At 43.4% G+C, this 16,948-nt stretch overlaps 2 protein-coding genes and 1 pseudogene across 3 annotated transcripts in view; 2 read left to right on the top strand and 1 right to left on the bottom strand.

The window, feature by feature from the left end:
- acad11 (acyl-CoA dehydrogenase family, member 11) overlaps positions 1-11,460 on the top strand; it is a 63,711-nt gene extending 52,251 nt beyond the window's left edge. Inside the window, exon 21 of the mRNA XM_084340979.1 lies at positions 11,447-11,460. The gene's annotated coding sequence lies outside the window, so the exon portion shown is untranslated. The remainder of the gene's footprint in view (positions 1-11,446) is intronic.
- chst2b (carbohydrate (N-acetylglucosamine-6-O) sulfotransferase 2b) lies at positions 2,494-5,580 on the top strand. Its single transcript, XM_084341092.1, has one exon. It carries the CDS (start codon positions 3,326-3,328, stop codon positions 4,721-4,723), a length of 1,398 nt encoding a protein of 465 aa, XP_084197218.1. The 5' UTR covers positions 2,494-3,325; the 3' UTR covers positions 4,724-5,580.
- Positions 7,081-16,948, bottom strand: part of LOC311249718 (sodium/hydrogen exchanger 9-like) — a 69,471-nt pseudogene continuing 59,603 nt past the window's right edge. The window contains exons 15-16 of the transcript XR_014624928.1: positions 8,910-9,015; positions 7,081-8,813 (exon numbers count right to left, since the gene is read on the bottom strand). The product of XR_014624928.1 is annotated as a sodium/hydrogen exchanger 9-like (transcript). The remainder of the gene's footprint in view (positions 8,814-8,909; positions 9,016-16,948) is intronic.

The raw sequence follows: 16,948 nt of genomic DNA, 5'->3' as shown, positions 1-16,948 counted from the left end.
TAGACCATCTTCACAATGCAGATACACTCAGATTTATTAGACACGTTTGGCCAAAAGATATCCATGTGCTGAACATCATTCTGAAATCTGAAACGTTAACTGTGTGAGATATATACGTGTGTTTCATCAGGATTGCTCCAGGAAGTCCACATGCATAATTAGGTTATGCACTGTGCCCCTGTCCATTGTCCATGTTATTTATGTGTCTGGACATGCATGGGTGGGATTTTTTTTTTTACTGCATATGGATAATGGGAAAATAAAAAGAGGGGAGGCAGACATTTGGGTCTGTATACACCAGCTGTCCTCCTGGCTCTGATGGTCACATCCACGCATATCGCAGTCTGTCTGCGTCGCTCAAACTTATGTAATCACATATCTCATATAACACAGAAAGCAAAGTGAACGTCCAGCTCACTGTTTTTAACATTTTCTCCCAGCGAAGACAGTTGTTGAGGGGGGAAACGTCAAAGGGGGGTGATGAAATGTGAATACAATTGTGAAATATGAGCCAAAATAAAATGTCAATGTAACGCAGGAGGGAGTGAAACCATATTGTACTATAGTGGGAAGCAGTGAGGCAACATAATCCAAAGGGAAATTGTGACAGCAGCAGACATTTTTGATGTGTCATAGTGAAAGCACAGGTGCTGATAATAACATTTACAATAACCATTAACAATTAAACATGACATGAGTCTAGTAGTGCAGTCTGAAGTGTCTCAAAACATGAAATCAAAGTCTACTAATGTTTTCAGTTACAGCATTGGGATGATGTAAATTTTTCCATTATTGGGCCGATAATTCATCCGTCCGATATATTTTGTGCATCCATAATTCATCCAGTTAATTCTAGGGCAACAAGGTTTACTCTTGCTTTTCATGACATCCACCTGAAAAAGCTCACACATAATGTTATAAGTCTAGTCTGAGATCTATAAATCCAAGAGATCTGAGAAAAGCTAAAAGATGCTGCGTGTGGATGCAAACGTGGCCCCCCTCGTAAGTAACGTTCATAAAGGGGCTGTTAAATTTTATGAGCGTTTTAAAATAAGCTTCTCCCAGTCCGCTCCGCTTCTGAGCAATTACACTTGCAAGTAGAGAAAGGGGTCCTGTAGCTGCACTTTATTATCCAACGATACAGCATCCCACAACGGCCACAGAGTAATCAACCGAACCTAATTGGAAAGACAGAAAAAAGCATGATGCACAGTGTGTTGTAGGTGGGGTAGTTACAGGCTGTTGCTCGGTGCAGGACACGTTGCCAGATTTGACTGAGGAGGATAAGTAAAGGAAGGTATTAACATTACATTTGTGACTTGTGATAACCTATAAGTGCTTTGTTTTTCTCTTCCTGCTGCCCAGTTAACACTTTAAATCTGTTGTTCAATCAGCCTAAATGCTAATAAAATACATCGCCTACATATATGATGTATAAATGATTTGATGATGTAAAGGGCATCTATTGTTGTGTCATTTTGTGGAGGGGGGGAGAGAAACAATCTGTTTCTTTGTCTCGACAGGGAACAAGACGCTCCAGCAGAGGGCAGCCTGCACAAAGGTTTTGAACCGTACACAGCCGCATTGAATGAACACTACAACATGAATAGCTGAGAGAACAAAAACACTCACTTTACATAAAGCATAAAGAGTAATTATTCACTGTATAGTCTGATAATCCAGCCCATGTCTGAGCTCAGTGTCACTTGATCTGATATATGCCTTTTTTTTAGAAAAACAACAAGGCTTAAAATGTTGTTTATCTACTGTTTTCACACAGATTTTCAGTTGTATAAGATATATAAGTACAAGAAGGTCACAACACAACGTTGAACATTACTATAAAATCACCTAATCCCAATCTGGATACAGCACTGCCAGGAGATTTCTCATCAGGGGTCAAAGGGCCCCGTCCACTTTCACTTTTCCTGTTCAGTTGTGCAGCGCTGTAATCCCAAACTGGCAAGGCTTTGTAGGAGAGATGATTTTCAATCTGCAGAGCATGTGGTTTGCTCTGTTCGAACACATGGCCGTACAGCTTCCCCAGGACTTGTCAGTTCCTGGGGAGCAGCTGTCAGATGTCAGATTTCAGCTGATTCCACACGAGAGGAGCGTCAGTCACTGCTGCCGACTGGTTCAAATAGAAAAACATGGAAATATCCCTTTAGACCTTATTTATTCAATTTATTGAAATCACAATTTCCCATTTTTCCTGTTGTACTTCACTTTCAATTAATAATAGGATTTTTCTTTAAGGTATTCTTATAGGTCTAGGCTTCCCTCTTGAGGTCGTAGCTGGGAAAACAAACACATTTAATTTTAAAATATTGATTAGTCTCTGTAGTCATGCACTCTGCAGAGAACATAAATCACATTAGGACAGGACCCCTTAATGGAAAACAGATGTTTTTTTTAAACAAAACGTGGAAATGTGGCCGTAAACTCCTGCGCAGCACCTCCACCTGGCGCAGCTGCGCGTCTTTGGGAGAAGGGTGGAGCGCGCTTACATGGATGCAGATAGTGACGGAGACGTCTCTGAAACATAACAACAGCATCATTTCCCACCGTCTACCATTGCTGCGATCTGTGGGAGCCCAGAAATGGAGACGGACGCGCGGCGGGTCCAATGGCGCGGACTCGCTGACGCACGACGCCTCGAGGCGGGCCAATCCGTCCCCTCTGTGGGCGGGCCTTTCTCCCCCCCTTGTATTCTGATTGAATCCGTCCAGTATGTATTAGTTGGACGAGCGGGGGAGCAGGAAGAGCTGTTGTGGGGGGAGATCTTCCACACACACACACACACACACACACACACACAAAAAGACACCGCTGACTGTGGATACTGGCTGCTCACTGCTCCGTTATGGCAGATGCGGAATGATACGCGCTGCAGCCGGGCGCGCCGACTCGTGACGGGTTTTTATTGTCTGCGGTGGCTGAATCTCACAAGGATGCATCAGATGATAGCTGCGCAGGGATGCCTCCGCTGAACATGGACAAACAGGGCGTCTGTAACAGTGATGAAGGCTGCTTCTTCCTCTTCTCCTCTTTCTTCGCTTCTGTTTTGACCACGGGCCACCCACAGGATCGCCGCACCGCTCGCCACGGACAACTTAAACGCACCTCTCACGCGTCGTTCCCATGAAGAACATTGCGCAGTGCAGTGAAAACGCGATATCGTGTTGTGGATTTCTGCCTATATTACCTAATCAGCTGGTGTTCAACTGGGCTGTCAGCTCCCAGTATACATTCTCCAGAGCGGGTTGGCGCACAGTCAATGTGAGGAGCTTCGTCAGGTGGTGAGAGCCACTCTCCGAGGGTACAGATGAGAGGCAAACAATATCATCCACCACTGAAGTTGACAGCGCCTTGGGAGAAGGATGCTGGCTTTGGGAGGAAGCTTAAAACCTACAGGAATCATACCAAGATAATAGCACAGCCTGGGATCGTGATGAAAGTCCTCCGCAGGAAGAGGATTGTCTTATTTATGGCCTATTTCTTACTGCTGGTCCTCACTATGCTTAACTTGGCTAATTATAAATGGACTAAGGAGCCACAGCAGTGCAATCACCAGATGAGGAGCACCACTTATCAGAGCAGATCTGACATTCGCTTCCTCTACAGGCCCTCGCTGGCCAAAAAGAGACAGCTCATCTATGTTCTGACCACCTGGAGGTCGGGATCGTCCTTTTTCGGGGAGCTTTTTAACCAAAATCCGGAAGTGTTCTTCTTGTACGAGCCGATGTGGCACATCTGGCAGAAACTCTACCCGGGCGATGCGGTGTCTTTACAAGGGGCAGCCAGGGACATGCTTAGCTCCTTGTACCGCTGTGATCTGTCTGTGTTCCAACTTTACAACAGCCCCGGAGGCAAGAATTTCACCTCCCTGGGACTATTTGGGGCCACCCTCAACAAAGTGGTGTGCTCCTATCCCCTCTGCTCAGCCTACAGGAAAGAGGTGGTGGGAATGGTGGACGATAAGGTGTGTAAAAAGTGCCCCCCTCAAAGCCTTAGACTGTTGGAGGAGGAGTGCCTCAAATATAACACCATAGTCATTAAAGGGGTGCGCATTTTGGACGTTAACGTGTTGGCGCCTCTCATGGAGGATCCCTCCTTGGATCTGAAGGTGATCCACCTGGTCAGAGACCCACGGGCAGTGGCCAACTCCAGGATCAAATCCAGACACGGCCTGATCAGGGAGAATTTACAGGTGGTCCGCAGCAGGGATCCTAAACTTCGCCGGATACCTTTTGTGGATCCCGGTCACAAAGCCAACAAGAAGGACGGCTCAGATTACCACTCCATAGGAGCCATGGAGGTGATCTGTGACCGCACCTCCAGGACTTTGAGGACTGCCTTAAACCCACCCAGCTGGCTGAAGGGGAAGTACATGGCCGTGCGGTACGAGGACCTGGTCGAGAACCCGGTCAAGATCTTGCGGAACATCTACCGCTTCGCCAACCTCACCACCAACCACGACATCGAGTCATTTGCACTGAACATGACCAGCGGCTCCAGCTCCTCCTCTAAGCCATTCATCGTCTCGTCCAGGAATGCCACACAAGCTGCTAGCGCGTGGAGAACAGTGCTCAGCATTCAACAGATCAAACAAGTGGAGGACTACTGCCACCACGCCATGTCTGTTCTGGGGTACGAAAGGGTCAGAACAGCCGGGGAGGCCAAGGACTTGAGCAAATCACTACTGACACACTCCAAACTGTGAAAACCGAACTCGCCACCAAAGACCTTTTTAATTTAATGTTCATTTTGCATCGAGTGCCGTTTCCTCTTATTGTGGAATTAAAGCTTTACTTTAAAATCAGTGTTGGAGGAGCTCCACTGGCCACATTTGGAATGTATCATGTTACCCTCAGTTGAATTGCAGTGGTATGTGAAGGGACCACTCCTTTTATACTGGAATACTGGATGTGTTTGACAATGCGAGGCGTACGAACGACTCAATTAGTGAAGCTGCAACAACGGGGGGGGAGGACGAAAAAAAAAAAACATCAACTGTATAATTCATGTATCTTGTTATGAAGACACTTCAAAGTGGATGTTTTGGGGTTATTTTTGAATGTTCGAAACCTTACAAGAAATCTGTTTTTTCCAGTCTCCATACTGTCTGTAAAAGTGAAAAATAGTGGACGAAAGAGAAAAAAAACAAACAAAAAAAAACAACTAAGAAGAACAAGAAAAAAATTACAAAAAATCTCATTGCTAATGTTTATTTGTAAGATCTGGTTGAAGTAAGAGACAATCAATAAAATTGGTTTGTTGATGTGCCATAGGTAGAGGTGTGATGATGAGTAGGCTACATCAGAAGTAGCAGTAGTGCTATTTCTAGTTTCAGACAAAAAAAAAAAGGATGTTTTGATTTTTGTCACAGAGTCCTCGTAGGATGATATCATGCACTGTGGACAATATCATGGCTCTGGAGCTGGAACGTCTCTCTCGGTGTCGGTGTAAGCGGTCTGTTCTACCATTTCAAATGTTTACAATTGCTTGCTCTTATAAAAAAAACCTAAAAAACATATGATCTGGGAATATTGCATCAAGTAAAGTTCACAGTAAACAAGACGAGTTTATGCATCTCTGTTGAACAGTGTCGTGTACGTCATGATCAAAGACACGAGGAGTGGACCGGTGGTTCTCAAAGTGTGGTGCACAAGGCAAGGTTCCCTTTAAAGGTGCAATATGTAAGAATTTTGGTTGTGTAGCAGAGATATCTGCTGAAGTTAGCATGCTAACCCATCCTGTCTTGTAATACCAATCCGAACTCCCAGTCTGGACCGCTAACTGCATGGCTAACTGAGCTAACTAGCTAAAAGCAGCAATTAATCTGCTGATATGCTGCCTCCTATTTGATTGGAATGACCTTCAACACCAAATCTTACGTACTGCACCTTTAAAAATGTAAATAAAATGCAACACGGCGAGCCGATTCAAATCCCAATAACAAAGAAAACGACACGTCACATGTTGACATGCAGGTTATGTAATAATTTCATTCTGTATATTTATGAGATGTTTCAGGGCACACCTTGTTTCAGTGCATTACGACACTGTGCCTCCCCTCATCACTTGAGAACCACTGAGATGGAAAAATGCCACTCATGTGTCACCTTCTTAACTTGAAGGTGCCCTGTGGAGTTTTCGTGTCAACAAAGTCTGTGTTTACATTCTCTGAGGGCTTACGACGGTGTTGAGTACATTCCTAAAGCAATGGCAAAAGCAAACTTTTGAAATCTGCATTGTTTACATCAGTGTTTACTTCCTGGCTGGTGGTCTTCTTCTTCCCTGCCTTTGCTGGTTCACTGACGTGTTTGTTTTGCTTTACAACATAGCTGTAGACACCACCTACATGCATATGTGTCCTCATGCATGACAACAAAACATGGACCTACGGCCAAAAAAAAAAAGGAATGCTCAGAAACTCCACAGAGTACCTTTAAGGATGTCTCATACATTGTTTATTGTAATAGTCTGAAATACTCTTTATTAGTTTGTAGAAGTAATTATTGAGAACATTTTTTGAGACAACAAACCCTTAAGATCTCTGAGAAATGGCTCATAAAAGGAAATACACTAATAGTAAAGGGTAACTCCACCAATTTTACACATTAAAGTGTGTTTACATGACTTGAGGAGTACTACTGCATTTGTGAAAAAGGTAGTTTAAAGCCTTTTGTGACTCCAGGGGAAGCTGCATGTAATTTGATGTAATCGTCTCTCAGTGGCTTAGATGCATTGTGGGTAATGAGGGCACCAGGTCCTGGACTAGAATTGCTTTCCTTACACTGTTGAACTAATTTTCGACAGTTCAAAAACGAATCAAAATCAAAATCGGTACAGCAGAACCAGAGATATCGCCTTTTTTATTCCACCCATTCTTCTTCCTTTTTAAAACATGGTGCCTACGTTACCCACGATGCAACTGAGCCACTGAGTGATATCATCGGTGGCAATTTATCCGATTACATGCAGCTTCCTCTGAAGCCACAAAAGGGTTCATATTACTTTTTCACATATACAGTAGTACTGCCAAAGACCTGTAAACAAACTTTATGCGTAAAAAGTTAAAAACTGATTTTCCTCTTGCTCCATCCAGGGTTTGATGTGATTTGCTTAAGGTTCACGCCAGTTAAACAGCTCAGTTTAATTTAGCTTCTTGATGCTTAAAGTGCCCAAAAATACACTTGGAACGCTCAGCAGCGTTTTTCCTCAAGGAGGTTACACAAAAAAAGTTGTAAGACCTTGTAGTGAGCAGTTTGTTCCTCCTGCAAAGAGACGGATGCTTTAGCTGGTGGGCGTACGTTAACGATAGCTCGGTGAAAACATTGAAAATAAGGTTTATGGTTCAGTAGGATGAACTGTCATACGCCGAGAGAGTTTAAAAATGTCAAATTCTTATGTTTTGATACTCCACCGAACAAATGTGTTGCAGTGCGTCGTGTTTAGGTGAACTATTGTGCAGATAATGGCCCCAAATCTCTGCAAATCACACCTAATCCACAAAGATGTTACTCTGAATAAGATGGAGGCGGCTTCTCGGTGAAAGGCTTTTTTCTCAGAACAAAACTGAACCCAAATATCAGCGCAAACAAAGGAGAATACATTGTATTTTTTGCAGCGATTGAGAGCAGAAGCAGAGGAGCATTCCGTAGATGCACCCATGCATTCACAACATAAAAAAAGCCCTCACTTCAAGGACAATGGCTGTATTAATATGAGACAAACAGTCCCACAAAGCCTAACCTTCACACGTTGGATTCGTGCAGCACACAAAATCCCGCTTCGCACCACGGAGGAAAGAGGCCCTGAGATTTATAATGATGCACTCAGAAAGTGCAATCTACGAAGAAGTCTCACATGCTGCTTTTCCCAAATGCTGTTAATATACTTAAGCGTTCGGAAGTATTTGAGCTCGCCGCAGAATGATAAGCAAGACGCGGAGGGAGATTGGCGGGGTAATAAATTCAGCGGAATACATTTTAAAAGGATTGCGGAGGAAAACAGTGCAATAAAAGTTTAATAAGGAGTTTGGGAAGAGCAAAGCAAAGTTGGCACAAAAATACCATTTCAGCTGATTAAGGGAAATACCATAGCTTTCAATCACAGTCGGGACTCGTGAGCGATTCCCTCTAAAGCTCAAAACGTTATTCAACCAAGTCCCACGAAGCTGCTCCGCCATAATTAATGTGTGACTTAGCATGTTGTATTTTCACCAGAGATATTGCATTATAATACTGCTTACTGTGTGAAAAGTGCACAGTGCACACGTGGGTCAACTTCGGCTTCCTGTTTGTTGTGTGAAGACATTAGGCCTTTAAGCTGTACAGGATTTATCATCGTATTTCAGCTATTAAATTCCTTGAAACTGGAGCGAAACAAATCATCAGCATGGTCAGAGGGAGAGCAATGGCCTCTGTAATTGTTTTTTCTCCCTCTGCGAGTGTGTCTCTGAATGCATGTCAGCACAATGGGGGTGCACGACCTTTCCGGAGCTATTGTAACGCTGACTCCCAGTCGGCTCCTCTCAGATGCCCTGGCCAGTGACCCCGTTCTCTGTGGGAGGCGGGGGCCGTAGCCTCAGGGCAGCACAGGCTGATAAGCCGGGGTTAGAAGTGACTCCTGCAGCTTCAGGCCTCCCTGGCGAGAGCCGCAGCAGTGCCAAGCCCCAGGTCTCCCTCCAGCAGGTCCTCCTGGTGCTCGGATCCAGAGTCGCCTACTGTCGATAGAAGCTGGTTCTCCGTTTTCACCGAATCGAGGGCAGAGTCATCTGGTTCAGTCTCACACAGCTGCTCTTCGACCTGAATTGCAAGCGTAAAATTATGATTGATAGCCTTAATTTCTTTCTATTCTCTGAGGATATGCAAAGTAGCGTCGTGACACAAGGAAAATCTTACCTCCTGGACATGGGGGCTGCCGAAGAGTCTGGCAAACACCCCACAACACCGTGGGAGTGAGTCTGCCAGTGGAGGGCCACAGTGTGTCAGCAAAGGCTTTAGATATCTGTGACCTTGTTAAGGCACGATGGCGAAAGTGTGTACGTGTCAATGACAGTCAGCAGCAGAGAGGAAAGTGGTTTGTTTTTAGCCTCTTTCCAAATCTGGCCTCGAGGGGCAGAACCAAAGCACATCTCACTACGGTTTTGCAATCGTGTAAGAATGATTAAATGCAGTATTTTTCTGACATGTTTTAGAGGGTTCATTAGGTTCAGAAGATCAAAGTGTAACATCTTAGTTGTCGAATGCAACTTAGGTTAAAGGACAAGTTCCCTCAAAAATCTAAATTCATGTTGATGGAAAGTCACGTGAAGTTTCGTGGTCAACACAACATTTCTGGAGCGTCACAGCCAAAGAGTTGAACTGAAGTAGATGGGGACTTGTTTTAAAATGTAAAAAAAAAACACATTACGATGCAATCAATGCCTCCAGAGGCCGACGTTATTTACACTTGCGAGGGGGATGGTTGAGCTCATGCACTCACTTCAGAAAGGGTGTGTGTTGATGCTTTTAGCTTAGCAGCTACAGTCAAGATTTCGGCTTAAAAAGCAGATAACGTCTTTTCTAATAAATTTGGGATCTCTGGGCTCCTCTGGGAGTCCCCATGTACTTCAGTTGTTGGAGAATGCTGCAATGCTATTTTGCTGTGAAGCTCCAGGAATGTTTTGTGGATCATGAAACTTTACCCGACTTTCCATCAAGGGTGGGTTGATACTGACTTCATTTTCATATTCGGGTGACCTTATCCTTTAAGTATGGGTGATATCAAAGGGTTTCGGGGGAATGTTTATTGTTTGCAGGCGTGGGAGGACAAATCAGGGGTCAGTGACTCCGGTGGAAAGAATTGCTTAAAGTGAGTCAGTCCTTTCTGGGGAACAGCACGTCATGCAGACATCCAGAAATGCACAACATTTCATGATTTATCAGGAATGGGAGCTACAACCACAAGACATTTGATTTTCCTCTTGAACATACTGTACAGATGTCAGAACCAGAAATCCCAGTCCCACCGCATAATACACAATCAGTCATCTTGTCACTCAAGAACGATGTTTTCACCCAGACTTCCATTTTTTTTACTCACCCAAAAAAAATAAAAAATAATAAAAGAAAAAGTAAAAATACAACAGAAGACTGCATCACTTCCCGGAGGCGCAGCGCAGTGAGAGCCTGAACAATGACACAGCTATTTTCAGATTGCACTGACATCACTGCACTGAACGCACATAATGTAACACTGCAATGATAAACATCTGCGCTTTAATGTTAAGCACACTATCCCCCATATGACACCATTGTCAGCTTACCGTCATTAAGTGCTGGTGGCCTCTTCTGCGTTCTACAGAGAGCTGGATATTACTCATTCAAGCTTTAGGTGCTTGTGCTATTTTTGCTCCAGTTCGCCAGGCTGTTAGCATATTTAATATACATGCGCCAGCTCATGTCTGCTGCTGTCTTAAGTAATAAAAGCCCACAATAAAATATGCAACAAAGGAAGACTTTCCAGGAGGGAGTGCTCTACAAGAGCAGATCTGCTTGATGGAGATAAAAATAATTTACTCGCAAGAAAGAGGAAGGGCGTTATCTTGTTTCGGGCGGGTGGGTCAGTCTTGTACTTGATTAAAACCAGAGGCAAGGTCAGAACTGTTTTTTAAATGTGTTAAGGTGTTGATAAAAGGCAGTACAGGCAGCTCATTTCTAATTAGTTTTGAGAGCAGGAGTAGAAAGGGCTGTATTCTGGTGCCAGATGTCCTGGTGATGGTAGGAAGTCACTTGATATTAACAATGACATATTACAAACCCTCTGACTCGTCTTTTCGGGACAGATTCCCGCCCACAGTAGCTCGGTGACAGGCGGCCTTGTAAACACTTAATTCAGCATCCCCTCCAAAGCAGACCCTGAAAAAAAATGACAGTGCACTTCCTAGCTTTTAGCTGTAAACAATAGTTCTGATTAATAATTGCCCTTCTGCAGGTGCTCCCCTTGCTCCTTGGAAAAAGACAAAACAACACTTCCACAATCCTGTAATTTCGGGACGAAAGCAACCTTTGTACCTCAGGGCCTATAATGAATAATGAGGGACTTAGATGTCGCACACAACTACACAATCCCCTGGCATGAGCACAAAAGACAAAGAGAAGAGGAAACTGATCTGTTCTTTGGTGCCAACACTTACATTCTGCCGCCGTTATCAGCAATATGCAAGAGGTGGGAATTATGGGCACCATTCTGCCAGCTAACAGGATTTATTTATAAATGTCTCAAATGAGGGTGAGGGAAAAGAGAGTGGGGCTGAGGAGGTAGAAACAGGGGGGGGGGAATAATGACTTCCTTGGGACCTGCAGGAGTGAGTTGTCTTCTTGTCGGCACGGTGTCCTCCTGTTCCTCACTGGCATAATACTGGTGGTAATTATAATTGCTGGAGCCGCTTTCTGCTCCACAACGGCGTCAAGTTATTTGTGTGAGTGTGTGGGTGTGTGTGTGTGTATCTGCTGAGTAGCTGCGTGGGGGTTGAAGCCTAACTGCTGTTTCAGCCGTCGTCGCGGCATGCATGTCCCTCAGGTCACCTTTTTCCTGACCTCTTATCAGTGGAGGAGAGTAGCTGAGTACATTTACTCGATTACTGTACTTCAGGACAGTTTTGAGGTATTTCTTTAGTTCCATTTTATGCTACTATATATAGAGAAAAAAAGTGAAAATAAATAATATGGATTGATAGATTGATACAGATAGGTTCAGGTTTTTATAACATAGTCGAGAAAGGCCCCAAAAGATCAAAATATAAATTTAACGAGAGCAGCTGTTTCATTGAATGATAAAAAATTATAGAAATTTGATGATTTCTAATCTGAGAACATCTTTTTGGCTTTGAACCTCCACATCAAAGGGGCTCCGTGGGACTCGTGTTGTGCTGGGAGCCGATTGTTGGTTTAGGTGAGTGGATTCCCTTCCTAAACTAATGTTAGCTTCTGTTGCTCTCTGTTAGCGGAGAGGAGAGAGGCACTGGGACAAGACGCATCCTTTGGACTATTGCAAAAAATCCGTCCGTCACAAAGAAATCCACAGTCCAGCAGCAATAAAATACTTAAAAATTAATCTACAGGCTTGTATAGGCAACTGAGAGAGACGAGGAAGGTCTCGTTTTTCACTTCATGTTACAATTCGCTCACATACGACCAGTAAGAAAGTGATTAATACATGTAAATTGTGACAGATTGTTACCTAGAGCCTCTTTAAACAAACAGACTGACATTTCAAGGGCCGAAACAGTGCCAGACAGAAAAAGTCTGGCACATAACCCCAACGTAAAACCACAATTTGACCATTTTTCGTGTGGCTTAAACAAACAAAATATAACATGTTAGTTCACAAGCTCTAAAAATGTTAATAAGCGGATGTTTGTTACTTCTGGACAAAGACAGGCTTGCTTTTCCTCTAGTCTTCATGCTAAAATAAACTAAGCTAAGCCAACATGATACGGTGGCTTTATCTTTTGACGGACATGAGAGTAATATCAATCATCTCATCTAGCTCGCAGCAAGAAAGCCAGGGAAACTGCAGGGAGATCAGATTTGTTTCTCAAATCAGTTCTGAAAGACGCAGTTTGATCGCACCGTTATCTGTAAGTGATCACATTGGATTTTTGTGTTCAGACGACACCAACACCAGACAATTTACTTCTGATACGAGCAGCTAGAGCGTCCGCACTGAGACGCATCGGGCAGAACTCCATTTGAATTTCATTTCAGACCACATGCAAATGTGGTTCGGACCTGATTTGCAAACGAAACGTATTAATATAACGCGTTGTTACAGATTACAGTGACATTAAAATTAGCTTCGCTCTGAACAGCTTTAACAATAAATTTCTGCTTGTAATGCATCAGTTATAAAAATCCAACAATACATCGCATAAACAACACTCTGGGGACTGTGGTGCATAATGAACACTACTTATGTCTCTGACACACAATACAAAATGTCAGCAGCACGTATTTACAATAAGTGCCACCTCCCTCTAACTGTCACTTTTTTTGTTTGGTACTGTTTATGCCTTGCCACAGTAGTATATCATGTAATACTATAAATATAGGTAACAAGGGTAGATTTAACTCCCACACCACGCCACAGACTCATCCAAAGACCGAGCCCACCTTGTAACGTAACCACCCGGGTCTCTTAAACACGGGTGGCCTCTGGGATGCCAGACGCAAAACAAAACCAGCGGTTTCCAGCCCTCAAACTACAGGCTGCAAAACACTGCAGCAGGAGGGATCAAACGGGCTTTGATGTCCGTCAAAAAGTACACGTTTGTCCTAATGAGCCTTAAAACCAAGGCTTACAGGGAACAGTTAAGGAAGCAGCGGTACAGTTTTCCTTCAGCATGAGACAACAGCAAGCCAAGTTGAAGCTCAATTACCTGGCAGCAAGATCCAGGCAGAGGGTCCTCTCACCTGGTCCACATCAAAGCAGCTCCATAATACGTTTTTTTTTTTTTTCATCAATGGGAAACAGTGGCCAGGACTGCGCCTTTCATCCTGCTCACAGCTCCCCTCATCCCCTCCCTCTCTCCCTTTCTCACATTTACATGCACATACACACATACTGTCAAATGTGCAAATTAACCCACTATGTAGACATTTAACCGTAGCCAAAGGGTGTGTGAACACTCTAGTTACTATGGTTACATGGACTGCAATGTTGTGGTGCAAGCAATGAAGACATATGTCATACGTCAAATGTTCGCAGTGTGGCTGGCTGTCTCGGTAGACGCTACAGGGCGCGACTGTGTCCGTCCAAATGTAAAAAATCCAGCTTGTTGTTTATACGCTTTGGTTTTTCTGAGGATTAAACAAACCTAAGATAAGACTTTATTGATCCCCAGGGGGAAAATTCAATTGTCGCAGCAGCACTAGGACAGAAATAAATACAGATAGAGAAAGTAAAAGGAAATAAATAAGAAGGAGTTAATGAAAACCTAATACAGTAAAACAGAAAACGAACAGGGAGAGTAGTGAGTGTTCAAATTTGGAAATTGTGCAGGTGTGTTTGTGATTTTGGGGAGGGTGGTGGTGGGGGTCCACAGTCTGAGGCACTCTCTTTTGCACCTGACCCCGTGGCAGAACATGCTGCCCATCTGCCACAGCTCATAATGGAGAAGGTGTGATGGGGTCCTCCGGGCTTTGATCTTGTCCTTCATCTTCCTCTCCGCCACTGATGAGACCTAGTCTGACTCACCGGATGTACACCGTTGCTGCAAAGCCCACACTAGGACTATCTCAGCTGGCGTTCTCCTCCCATCCCCTATCTGTGTGTTACCATTTTCAAAATCCCTGTCTGTACGGGAAGCACCAACAACCACCTCTGAGCTAGCAACCCACACGCGGAAAATGGCAAGTTACCCCAGTGTATCCCACACATATATTTTACTTGGGCAGTCCACCCAGGTATATCAACGGCCGCCCAAGTATATTCGGCAACCCCTTTTAGCATTTCATACTTTTTTTTTATCCATCTGATGGCATGACATCTTCTACTTAAACACTGTACCTTAACACTAACCTGGTTGCTAATGGTATGCACCTTAACAAGTTAGCAGCTGTTACCTTTTCTTTTGAGGGGATTTTGCCGTTAAATACCAGGGCTCTCCTCCACATGCGTCCACAAGTTCACCAAGACGACTCTGATTGGTTAAATGAAACTGAAACAAGCGAGAGCGACCTTTCTCCAGTGGCGATGGGTGTGGTTGCGTGAGACTACTGGTTCCTGACCACAGAGCTGTCCTTCCTTACCAGCTTGTTGAGTCTTGACGCCATGGTACTTGTATGAGTCAGCTTTCTCCACTTCCTCTTTCTGGATAACCGAGATAAGGGGTGTCCCTATTCCTCTTGTAGGCCACTACCAGTTCGTTGGTCACACTGACTTTCAGGGGACTGTTGTTGCACCGTGTAAAAAAGCTCTCTATTCGTCCTCTGTATTTCTGCGTATTGTCCTTGTTGATGCATCCAACAATGGAGAAGTTGTTAGGAAACTCTTGCAGGTGTCAGTAACCCCAGTTAAAATGGAAGTTTGAGAGGTAAATAATGAAGAAGGGCACCAGTACATTCATCACCTCAGAGGCACTGCCATCCACTCTTGACTATACTGTGGCCGGCCATGGGCTGGATGGTGTTCAAAGCACTGGAGAAGTCGAAGGAACATGGCTCTCACAGTGCTTACCCGCTTCTCCAGAGGGCCTTGTGTGAAGATGACAGCATCCGTGTGTTGATTTTTTGACATATAGAGGTGCTGGTAGGTGGATTTGGTTACCTTCTTGCAGATTCAGGCAAGCTGTTGGTTGCATTTATGCTAAGATAAGCTAACTGGCAGCTGGACGTAGCCTTATGTTCATCCTATAGATGTAAGAGTGGTATCAATGCTCTCATCTAACTCGTAACAAAGCCAATAAGCATTTTTACAAACGTCAAGATGAATCAGCCTCTTACAGAACTTCTTACACTGAAGGTATCTTACAGAAAGTGTGTGTATTTCTGAAAAAAGTAATATTTTCTCTTTTTTTTCTCTCTCTTCAGCAGTAATTGTACCAACCAGCAGTCGGAGAAAAACAGAGTTTGAATCAATGTTCTCAGAGGCTGACAACACATAATTAAATGTAAAATAAAGGCTTCAGGGAGGACATTAAGTCATATCCAGGTCTGAGCTCTACAGTTTAGAGATTTCACAAGGTATTTTACCACATTCACCTCTTCTGCATTTTGTGGTTTAACGGCCTCAACTGAAAATGGGTTTGATTAGAAACTTTGTCACTCATCCATACGCAATAATCCCTAATATAATCCATTAATGTTTTCATCACAAATACATCAAATGTGAAGCAAGAATTATTAACCACTTTCAAGACTAGTTTAAGTGTCTTCAGTTGTAATGTGAAGCACAACGTTTGGTGGAAACTTGGCAGAGTTTCACTCATCAACACCATCCTGTGAAGAATGGTGCTGGAGAGAGTATCATGTTGTGAGGAGGCTTTTCAGCAGCAGGGACATGGAAACTTGTGAAGACACAAAACAACACAGGCACTTCTCAAGAATATTTCAGAATGTTAGACCCTGGAGTGAAGCAACAATACAGTATATGGAAATGTCCTACTAAATATCTTACCATCACTTGAAGGTTCACAGATGCTCCCAAATAAATTTGATTAAGTTTGAGATCTCCAAACAGGGTTAGCAGCATTTCCAGGCCTCTCCAGCACTTTACAGCTGTGGCAAATTACATATTGTATGCATGTATCAACACATGCTGATTAAATTTTACAGTTGCATTTTTTTCAGCTGTAAATCCGAATCGAATGTTCGCTCTGTCGAGTCCTGCCAAGTCTCTGGGACAAAACTGACATAACCAGAAAAACCTGAGGTGGTAATCGCTGCTCGAGTTGTCTGAGTATTACTTCAGTTGAAAACCATGACTTATTTATTGTACTTTGACGGCCATTTTACTATATTTTATGTGTGCTATATTCATCTTGCAACACAACAAAACGCATAAACACTGAGGGATTTAAATTGTTTCTAAAGAGATGCCATTACCTCATAAATTCAACTCTATTTAAGTGTCATACTGTTGTCAGAGAAAACAACAAGCCAAATTCAAAGAGCCAAAGTATGACGCATATTGTGACTATCCAGCAAACCGATTGACTTAAGGCTGTTGTGTTTTCCATTAACAGAGCTCAATTTTGCCTGATCTACAATGTTAAATCTGCTCTTTTGGACCCTTTCTAATCCACTGTGAATGGTTAATGGTTTACAAACAATGTCTAATCACACATTTCCCCTGCCTGTTTTTACTTTAAATGCACTTCTCTAAAAAAAAAATAATAATAAAAAAATCGAAAATTACCATTAACACACTCAGGCATTAAATGAGTACTCTAATGAAT

The sequence above is a fragment of the Pagrus pagrus genome, assembly GCF_965226575.1.
Source record: "Pagrus pagrus genome assembly, chromosome: 20".
NCBI classification, from domain to species: domain Eukaryota; kingdom Metazoa; phylum Chordata; class Actinopteri; order Spariformes; family Sparidae; genus Pagrus; species Pagrus pagrus.
This window is presented reverse-complemented; position numbering and strand designations above follow the sequence as displayed.